The 11580-nt window shown below is 36.1% G+C and overlaps 1 protein-coding gene across 1 annotated transcript in view; it reads left to right on the top strand.

Moving 5' to 3' along the window:
* The first annotated feature begins 1239 nt into the window (after positions 1–1239).
* The window catches only part of LOC106475419, a 27153-nt gene continuing 16812 nt past the window's right edge, over positions 1240–11580 (top strand). The window contains exons 1-3 of the mRNA XM_013936103.2: positions 1240–1528; positions 2886–3068; positions 9306–9484. Coding sequence (XP_013791557.2) covers positions 1240–1528; positions 2886–3068; positions 9306–9484 — 651 coding nt within the window. The remainder of the gene's footprint in view (positions 1529–2885; positions 3069–9305; positions 9485–11580) is intronic.

Genomic DNA, 11580 nt, shown 5'->3' with positions numbered 1-11580 from the left:
GTTACAGCAGCCGGTTTCACACATTACTCGGTTCGTTAGGTCGGGCGGGTATTAGTCCGTTACAGCAGCCGGTTTCACACGTTACTCGGTTCGTTAGGTCGGGCGGGTATTAGTCAGTTACAGCAGCCGGTTTCACACATTACTCGGTTCGTTAGGTCGGGCGGGTATTAGTCCGTTACAGCAGCCGGTTTCACACGTTGTGGGGAGTTTTAATACCACATGATCTCCTATATCTAAATTTGTTTTTAATAATAAGGTTCTGATTACTACTTGAGTAAGGAAGTAAATTACACAGAAGAGCACAGACCAATGTTTTATTCAAATATGTTCCACCATCAATGAAACTTTTATTGTTTGCCTACCTATTATTATACCGAACACTAATAGTTTTTATCTTACATTTTGGCTGTTAATCAGCTGCCGTTCTCAACGAAGTCACGAGAAGAGCTGTTTCTGTGTTGATATTCGATTCTTGGTGATGCGTTATACACTCGCTAGGGCTCTCTCTATCAGGACTAACCGTAAAATTACTGTTACACTAATCATTTGTATATCGTGATAAGTAGCAGCGTTGCTGCACATTAGCAGAAATACCCACCCTCCGGGCAGGAATAACTGTGCGGAAAGTTATGGTCCTGCAGACTTTTCTGGAATTGTCTGACAGTTCTACAACAATGTACTCATACAATAACGTTCACCATCCATGAGAAAAAGGATTCTATTGAAATTTTGGTTTAAAAGTGAGCTATAAACAAAGCATCACATCACAGAGTAGATTTTATTGAAGTATTTCTTTGTAGACGCAGTTATTAATGAAAGTGTCTTGCTTTTCTGTTGCAACACTCATGAGATTTTCACTATAAAAAAAAAACATAATTTTTTAAGATTTTTTTTATTGTTTTATATTTGAAACTTACTCCTTTTTGTTTGTTATTTTCATTGGTTAAATCTGAAATATATAATTTTTGTGGAAATTTCAACTGTTTTATTTATTGTTCAGCTATAAAAGTACTGCTTACTTATAAAAATATCACCAGTTTCCGAGATCCGAGTTTTAGACGTATATATTGCAAGCTCAATTATAATAAGATATCAAGGTTACGGTCATGGTGAAGGTTAATATAGTTACGTTTCTTTATCTGGTTTGTTTTAAAAACTATTCAGAATTCTCTTTCTCCTTTCAAAGGTTCCATTATGCAGCCTGGGAGCGGTAGCCAACCTCTCCTGAGTATGATCAAAATGGAATCTCCTTCCGACTACTACAATAGTTACTCAACCCCATCCGATTGCAGAGGACTCGGCCCCCTTTCCGCGGACCATCTGCACGAAGAGGGAATACCCCTTCCTCTTCACACCCCTAGTCCAAGTATAGAGTATCGTAGTAAAAGACCTCGCCGTGGGTCGATAAACGATGATGACATGGCTAAGACAGCTGAAATTAGCGAGTACTATTGTCACGTTGCCGCTGACCTGACCAATCACTCAGCGTGGGGGAATGACGTAGAACACAACAGAATTCATATTGTTCGTAAGTTGCTATAAGTTATATAGCATTATTTCACTTTACTTGTGGTAAGCCTTGTTTCCATTTAAAGATCATTATTTCAGTTGACTAGTAAGTTGTAGTAAGCCTTTTTCTGTTTTTCATTTGATTTGTGGTAAGCCTTACTTCTGTTTAATTAAACAATGATTTCAGTTGACTTTGTATGAATATTGTTTCCGTGTTTTAATAAAGTAGGGATACTGTATTTCTGTGTAATTAATGGAAATGAATTCAGTATTACCGTTAATCCTGTATTATCTAGATCCAGTATTATTGTTAATCTTGTATTATCTAGCCAGTATTACCGTTTATCTTTTATTTTCTATATCCAGTATTATCGTTAATCGTGTATCATCTAGATCCAGTATTATCGTTAATCCTGTATTATCTAGATCTACTATTATCGTTAATCCTGTATTATCTAGATCCAGTATTATTGTTAATCTTGTATTATCTAGCCAGTATTATCGTTAATCCTGTATTATCTAGATCCAGTATCATCGTTAATCCTGTATTATCTAGATCCAGTATCATCGTTCATCCTGTATTATCTAACCAGTATTATCGTTAATCCTGTATTATCTAGATCCAGTATTATTGTTAGTCCTGTATTATCTAGCCAGTATTATCGTTAATCGTGTATCATCTAGATCCAGTATTATCGTTAATCCTGTATTATCTAGCCAGTATTATCGTTAATCGTGTATCATCTAGATCCAGTATTATTGTTAATCCTGTATTATCTAGCCAGTATTATCGTTAATCCTGTATCATCTACATCTAGTATTATCGTTAATCCTGTATTATCTAGATCCAGTATTATTGTTAATCCTGTATATGTCGAGAAAGAAAATGTTTCTTGGGATAAATTTCAATGTGGTCCCATTCATCCAACTTTATTAGGATTTACAAAATATATTTATGCTCTAAAAGGTGTCTTTATTTAATTGCACTTTATCGATGTCTTTACGCCGTCTATTACGTAAAAACTAAGTAATTATATATGTTGGAAAATTCTAGCGATATTAAATTAAAGGTTCAGGAAACAAATACACCTAACACCAGTTCTTTTGGAAACCAAGACCTTTTTTTTTTCTTCCAAATGTTTTCGTGATTTGGGGTTTCTTATTGTTGTTTTTTTCTTAACTTTATGTGATATTTCAGTATTATAGAAATGTTAGTTTTACTACCGAGGAGTATTTGGTAAACTAAAGTTTTTTAATAATAATGTTTCTAATACGAAGCTTGCCAAAAATTTCAACAATGTTTTAATTTACTAAACTTTAAAATCTCGACTGTATAAAAAACGATCAGAAATTTAATAAAACAGTTGGTTCCTCAGGACCAGGAGAGCCTCCTGCATTCAGCTCGCAACAAAGTAAACTGAAACATGGGGTTTCTAGTAGTTTTGTTCCTGTCGCTGATGGAGCATTTAGCCCCCACACTCCCAGAAGAGAGGCTGCACTTCCCCTACACGACCCCACCAGAGTACTTAAAGGACCTCTATCTCCTCACCCTAGAGAACGTAAGTAAGATTAGTCCTTAGTAGACTTGTTAACTCGCTCTTAAAGGCAGCTGTTCATGACGTTCTAGATTATAGATATGACGTAATGATAAACCCTTCCTATCACGTCTGTCACTTGATTTAAAACATATGTACCATATATGCGGATTTTATAGTGAAATTCTAAAGTTCTAGAGACGACTTTAGGAGTCGGGTGTTTTTAGAAAGCCTGAGAAAGTAGAAAGATGGTTTCTAGAGTTGTGTCGAAGTATGTTTAGCTAGTACTAACAATAACGTAAAACTTAACCCTAACCTTATTACGTAACACAAAAAAAAACTGAACCAAGGCCTTCATAATTATATGTTATATGGTTAGCTAGTACTACCAATAACGTAAAGTTCTGACCCTAACATTATTACGTAACACAAAAAAAACAAAACTGAACCAAAGCCTTTATATGTTATATGTTTAGCCAGTATTAACAATATATTGTTGTGGTCATTCTCAAATAGGGGCCTAGAAATTGTAACTATCCCTTCCCACGGTAGAACAAAACACAACTATATATTTTTAATGCATTGGTATATTAGAAGTATGAAATAGATGGTACTCTTGTTATTAAACATGGATATCTATTAAACGTGGATATCTACAGGTACTCTTGTTATTAAACGTGGATATCTACAGGTAACCTTGCTTTAAACATGGATATCTACAGGTACCCTTGTTAATAAACATGGATATCTAACAGGTATTCTTGTTAATAACATGGATATGTACAGGTACCCTTGTTAATAACATGGATATGTACAGGTACCCTTGTTAATAAACATGGGTATGTACAGGTACCCTTGTTAATAAACATGGATATGTACAGGTACCCTTGTTAATAACATGGATATGTACAGGTACCCTTGTTAATAAACATGGATATGTACAGGTACCCTTGTCAATAAATATGGATATGTACAGGTACCCTTGTTAATAAACATGGATATCTACAGGTACCCTTGTTAATAAACATGGATATCTACAGGTACCCTTGTTAATAAACATGGGTATGTACAGGTACCCTTGTTAATAAACATGGATATGTACAGGTACCCTTGTTAATAACATGGATATGTACAGGTACCCTTGTTAATAAACATGGATATCTACAGGTACCCTTGTTAATAACGCGGATATGTACAGGTACCCTTGTTATTAAACATGGATATCTACAGGTACCCTTGTTAATAAAAATGGATATTAACATGTACCCTTGTTAATAAACATGGATATGTACAGGCCCCCTTGTTAATAAACATGGATATTTACAGGTATTCTTGTTAATAACATGGATATGTACAGGTACCCTTGTTATTAAACATGGATATGTACAGGTACCCTTGTTAATAACATGGGTATGTACAGGTACCCTTGTTAATAACATGGATATGTACAGGTACCCTTGTTAATAAACATAGGTATGTACTGGTACCCTTGTTAATAACATGGATATGTACAGGTACCCTTGTTAATAAACATGGGTATGTACAGGTACCCTTGTTAATAAACATGGATATGTACTGGCACCCTTGTTAATAACATGGATATGTACAGGTACCCTTGTTAATAAACATGGGTATGTACAGGTACCCTTGTTAATAACATGGATATCTACAGGTACCCTTGTTAATAAACATGGATATTTACAGGTACCCTTGTTATTAAACATGGATATGTACAGGTACCTTGTTAATAACATGGATATGTACAGGTACCCTTGTTAATAAACATGGTTATCTACAGGTACCCTTGTATTACCGCTTATACTATATTGAATAGTTATTAATATTTTGCAGTGATAAAGTGTCAATATTATTACTTGAAATGTACAGTAAGGTCGTATATTTCGTAATTTAATATCGGAGTGAATATACTAAGGAGAAGGTTGGATGATCTATGATAGAAATCAAGGGTGGTTTAATATCTTATTTCTATTTTTATTGGTTTGTTTTTTTAGGGAAAACTATCATACTATAGACGGTGAGTGATAGTGGGATCTGGGGCGTTGTGGGTTCTAGCACCCAGATCCTAATCCTCTTTTTTACGGTTACATGCTGACTAGCTCTGCATCTGTTGTTATGATTATGCCTGATAGACGGAATATCCCCAATGCTTTTGTGAGCTATAAACTCAGACATTTTCACTTTAAAATAATACCTTTTGTACTTTTATTCAAATGGTATAACTTTACATTGTTATATTAGAGCTTTGTTGGTGTGTACATTTACATGCACAATAAATAAATTGTAGGTTATATTATAAAAATAGAGAAATGCGAAGGTGATAAAATAAATAAATTAGACTTTTAGAAAAAAATTACCTTCAAAATCATGATAGTAATTTATTTACTTATATCTATATATGAATTATGTGTTATATATTTCGTGTTTAAAATTCGTGTAATTTTAGAATAAAATCAAACCTGTACATTTATCGAGTCCACACAAAGTTCGTTATCAAAAACATTCTACTTCTTTCAAATCTAACTGTATTATAAGTAATCTTCCTAACTAAGAAGATTAATTAAAATTTATTAATGTGTGCCCCCCCCCCCCCAATGGGTTAGCGATAAATTTACGGATTTACAACCTTCAAACCCGGAGGTTGATTCCTCGTGGTGGGCAGAGCGCAGATAGCCCTATTGTATGGTTTGCGCTAAAACACAAAAACGACAAAAGTTATTGATGTTGCAGCTCTCTGGTGGTCAAAGTATGTGTTAGAGTGCTGTAAATACAATCGCATTTATCTCTTGCTAACAATTGTATGTATACTATTGTTATTATTAATATTGTTATTATTTAATATATTTCGAAATTTACGGCCATCTGTTGACAAATACGTAAATCAGTCACAGCATAACAACTAACTGCCTTTTGTTTCCCCATTAACTATGTTCAACATCTAATGTTTTCCAAGTATTAGTGTAATGCACCTAAAAACAATCTTTTTGGAAACACATTACGGAAATACTTGTGGTTTATGTTGTAAGTCACGTGGTTTCTTTTACACCTACATTTGTTTCAATACGTATAATGTTATCTACGTTCTTGAGCCTCGCGATACTGGCTTCTTTAACTGGACGTTAAATGACCGCCACAAGGTTTGACAGTGTAGATCCAAAATAAATTAAGAAAGCTGGTGAGGAATGGGAATCACGGACATGTGTAAATGTGAACATGTGTAAATTACCCACTTACGTTTAGTAAAGTTTATTTTCCAATTTGGCAAAACCACAGTGTTAACACTAACTTTATTACCCCGGTAAGGGTACTTTAACGTAACATAAAAAACGCTAAACCAAGGCCTTTAAGTGTTAGCATGTTTAACAAAGTCACATTGGGCCATCTGCCGTGTCCATTGCAACTTACCGTAATAAGATAACTACTGTTACAGTTAGGCCTATCAGGGTAATTAAAATTTAAAGGAAGTTCAGCGTAATAAGATAACTACCGTTACAGTTAGGCCTGTCAGGGTAATTAAAATTTAAAGGAACTTCAGTGTAACAAGATAATTATCGCAACAGTTAGGCCTATCAGGTAATTAAAATTTAAAGGAACTTCAGTGTAATAAGATAACTACTGTTACAGTTAGGCCTATCAGGGTAATTAACATTTAATGGAACTTCAGTGTAATAAGATAACTACCGTTAGAGTTAGGCCTGTCAGGGTAATTGAAATTTAAAGAAATTTTAGTGTAATAAGATAACTATCGCTACAGTTAGGCCTATCAGGGTAATTAAAATTTAAAGGAACTTCAGTGTAATAAGATAACTACTGTTACAGTTAGGCCTATCAGGGTAACTAAAATTTAAAGGAACTTCAGTATAATAAGATAACTACCGTTACAGTTAGACTTATCAAGGTAATTAAAATTTAAAAGAACTTCAGTGTAATAAGATAACTACCGTTACAGTTAGGCCTATCAGGGTAATTAATATTTAAAGGAACTTCAGTGTAATAGCCATACCTTTAAGTGCTGTTTATATATTTTTTTATTTTTAAAATACAAGAAACAACACAACATTCATAGGGTAGAAAAACAGTGTATTTGAAATATAATAAAATAGCGGTGTTGTACATTGTTTCAGATGTAAGTAACTAAACTCGTTCTTGATTCCGATGAACTAATCACTACGTTAGAGAAGTGAATTACCTTACAAGATTATCTTAAGTTCAAATCCTTGTTCCAGGTTTATGAGTTTTCGGTCTAACACTTAGAAATCAGTAAAATTGTTTCTTGTATAAAATTCATAACTTCTTGACTAACTTGTAAGTGGATGAATTAAGTTCGAAATTCATGAGAAAACTGTTCTATATCCAGTGTTTATAAACTATTTCTAGAATCTTCGACTGTGCTTATTCCCATGCCCATGTTAAAGCAGTATTCCCCAACACCCATTGTAAAGAGATTCTTCGAAGGAATGCGAGGTCAGTCTTAGACCACAGATCTTGACAAACATTTCATACATCTTCCACCATAACTTCACACCAGTTTCTAAAAACCACACTTAAGAACAAATAAATATAAATCTATGAATGCTCAGTCGGGTGACTTCACAAGTATATTAGAGAAGGGGGCAGAATGAGTATTGCTTTTATAATCCGTGGAGTTAGGCTTAACATGTTATCCTGATGTAGCCATTCCTTTTTGGCGTTCCGGTCATACAGTGCGGAAATTTCACTTTGTATAACTGGTATCAAAACCTTGTACTGAATACACGTCACCTCTATGAAGCTTAAGTTTCACATTATATGTAAACTATAAAGCCTAATTTAGTTATTTAAACACTACTGAAAACTCCTTACTGCCTCAGTTCATGTGCAGTCATTCCAAGCCTTGTCTAAAGTTGCAAAAAACTTGTTTATTTCTCTCATGCAAAGTAATTTTGTTCACACTGTCTGTAACTTCTGTCTCTCTCATGCAAGGTCATTTTGTCCAGATTGTCTCTACCTCCCCCCCTCTGGTACAAGGAAATTTTTGTCCAGATCGTCTCTACCCCCCTCTCTGGTACAAGAACATTTTGACCAGATTGTCTCTACCCCCCCCCCCTCTGGTACAAGGGCATTTTGTCCAGATCGTCTTACCCCCCCCCTCTCTGGTACAAGGTAATATTGACAGTTTGTCTATATTATTCTCTCTTTCTTTGGTACAAGGTAATTTTTGTAGAATTAGTATCTTAACTTTCGTTTCTCTCGTGCGTTTTGTACAGTTTTCTGTCTACGTGGTGTTTATAACTTGATGTGCGTGAATTATTCTCTTGTTACACGCTGAATTCTAGATAGTCGACTTTGAAAATGGTTCCATTTCTTTGCTGCTTCCTTATAAGAATACCCTTCCTAGAAAAATCTCTGGCATGTCTTTACAGCCATAATTAGAATGATCGCCGTAAACCAAGTACACGCAGATCATTTGTTATCTGTGGAATCACAACTCCTATTAAATCGTTCTTATACACTTTGATTAGCATTCTATGAACAAATACAAGTAATGTCTTCCAGATCTAAATTAATTTCTTCCTCAACTGGCCAGTTTAAAAGAAAAAACATGCCCGTGTTACCCGGTTTATCTCTGATAGATGTAAAAGCTTTGTTCTTTTTAAATTATCTAAATAAAACAGTCTAATTAGTTTAGGGCCTCAGTGATACCAACTTTGTTTTGAGTCTCAGTAACAACAGCTTCAGATTTTAGCAAACTCAAAAGTCATTAGAGGAAACTAAATTATTTTTTGTTCCTAGTAAAACTTTCACTCGATCTTACGTTAAAAATGGAACGAATTGTTCGCATTTTTAAACATCTAAATAATAAATATAAGGTAAAAATGAAACTCCCGAGATAACGCAACCGGGAAGTGAACCCTGTAAACACAGGGTAGAAATGAAGTCCAAGAAATCAACTGAGATAAATTTATGGGTCAGTTGAATTTCATAAAGCTACTTGAGGGCTATCTATTATAGCCGTTCCTAACTTAGAAGTGACAGACTAAAGGGGAGGCGGCTAGTCAATACCACCCACCGCCACCTTTCGGGCTACGCTTTACCTATGAATATTGGGATTGACTGTCACGTTATAATGCCCTCACCACTTAAAGGGCAATCATGACGAGATAATTTAATACTGTAACTGGGTATCAGAAAAGTTAAGGCTTGTGTGTTTTTATTCTATAGTAGAGTAAAGTTACTAATACATTTATTGAAACTTTTTTTCAGATTTACTTCACCCACACAAAATAGTAAATTCACCCTCTTCAAGCCTTGGAGCCCCTTTAACCACCTCTGGACCCCACTACCTGGGGCAAAACGTCGGAAAATACCATGAGAATGGAGATACCCTTTCAGATTTTGTTAGTCTTGTTTGTGAAGAAGCTCAAAGCTCAGGGCCTCAGCAGGTGAGTAAAAGAAGGGTATTTCTTTCTGTATTCGTCCTTTTAATCCGTAATAAGTACGATTGTTATGGGTGGATATCTAGTAAGATTATTATGTATTACTAATGGTATAATTAGTCCGACTATTTTTCTCGTCTTTATTATGTATATTATTATTTTCACAACGTTTCGACCAGGGAATTCTCGGGCCTTCGTCAGGTGTTATATCAGATATTTTTTGTATGCTTCACAAACCGGAAAGCTTTTTATGGAATTATGAGGATTCGAACGGCCGAGCCTATGATCCCAAATATGGGCACTCTAACCACTTGGCCATCAGAAGGAAGCGTTTTTGAGATGTTTTGGAAGTACCTCTATTTTTTATCTCTAGTATTTTTAACCCAATTGTTTCGTAATACTGGGAGCCATATCGGGCTAATGTCTACACTTGGCTTACTGATGGGATTAGTATTTAAGGCTATTGATAGGATTGGTAGTCAAGGCCACTGATGGGATTAGTAATCAAGGCTACTGATGGGATTAGTAATCAAGGCTACTGATGGGATTAATAGTCATGGCTACTGATGGGATTGGTAGTCAAGGCTACTGATGGGATTAGTAGTCAACGCTACTGATGGGATTAATAGTTATGGCTACTGATGGGATTGGTAGTCAAGGCTACTGATGGGATTAGTAGTCAAGGCTACTGATGGGATTAGTACTCAAGGCTATTGATAGGATTGGTAGTCAAGGCTACTGATGGGATTAGTAATCAAGGCTACTGATGGGATTAGTAGTCAATGCTACTGATGGGATTAGTACTCAAGGCTATTGATAGGATTGGTAGTCAAGGCCACTGATGGGATTGGTAGTCAAGGCTACTGAGGGGATTAGTAATCAAGGCTACTGATGGGATTAGTAGTCAAGGTTACTGAGGGGATTGGTAGTCAAGGCTACTGATGGGATTAATAGTCAACGCTACTGATGGGATTAGTACTCAAGGCTATTGATAGGATTGGTAGTCACGGCTACTGATGGGATTAGTACTCAAGGCTACTGATGGGATTGGTAGTCAAGGCTACTGATCGGATTGGTAGTCAAGGCTACTGATGGGATTGGTAGTCAAGGTCACTGAGGGGATTAGTAATCAAGGCTACTGATGGGATTAATAGTCAAGGTTACTGAGGGGATTGGTAGTAACGGCTACTGATGGGATTAGTAGTCATGGCTACTGACGGGATTGGTAATTAATGTCATGTGTACTGCTTCCTTGATTTTCCTTATTTTCCAATGTGGCTCGGTGTCGATGATAGTGACTTAATCCCATGCTGGTCTGTGTTCTCCATCAGACCTTGCATGTTCTGCTATACCAGACTTGTTGATCTCACCCCGGATGGTTACCTTCCTATGCTCTTCCAATCTGACAGACAGAGGAAGACCTGATTCTCCTTTGTATGATCTACCACAACTGTATGGAATGTCATATAGGCTGTTCTTTGTTTGCTCCTTAGAAGTTGGTGGTCTGACTTTGGTGAGTGTTCTTTTTTATTACTTCTGATGCTGTATTACCTACAGATTCTCCATATCTTTTCTGATAGTTGTTGCTGGTGTCTTTTGTGTCTGTTGTTTGGTATGTCTACTGTACTGGTTTCTCTTGTGCCTGTTGTTCGGTGTGTCCTCTGTACTGGTTTATCTTGTGCCTGTTGTTTGGTATATCATCTGCACTGGTTTCTCTTGCGGTTGTGCCTGTTGTTCGGTATGTCCTCTGTACTGGTTTCTCTTGTGTCTGTTGTTCAGCATGCCCTCTGTACTGGTTTTCTTGTGCCTGTTGTTCGGTATGTCTACTGTACTGGTTTCTCTTGTGCCTGTTGTTCGGTGTGTCCTCGGTACTGGTTTATCTTGTGCCTGTTGTTTGGTATATCATCTGCACTGGTTTCTCTTGCGGTTGTGCCTGTTGTTCGGTATGTCCTCTGTACTGGTTTCTCTTGTGTCTGTTGTTCGGCATGTCTACCGTACTGGTTTCTCTTGTGTCTGTTGTTCGGTATGTCAACTGTACTGGTTTCTCTTGTGTCTGTTGTTCGGCATGTCCCTGTACTGGTTTTTCTTGTGCCTGTTGTCGG

Source organism: Limulus polyphemus, unplaced genomic scaffold, assembly GCF_000517525.1.
Source record: "Limulus polyphemus unplaced genomic scaffold, Limulus_polyphemus-2.1.2 Scaffold8549, whole genome shotgun sequence".
In the NCBI taxonomy this organism is placed as follows: domain Eukaryota; kingdom Metazoa; phylum Arthropoda; class Merostomata; order Xiphosura; family Limulidae; genus Limulus; species Limulus polyphemus.
This window is presented reverse-complemented; position numbering and strand designations above follow the sequence as displayed.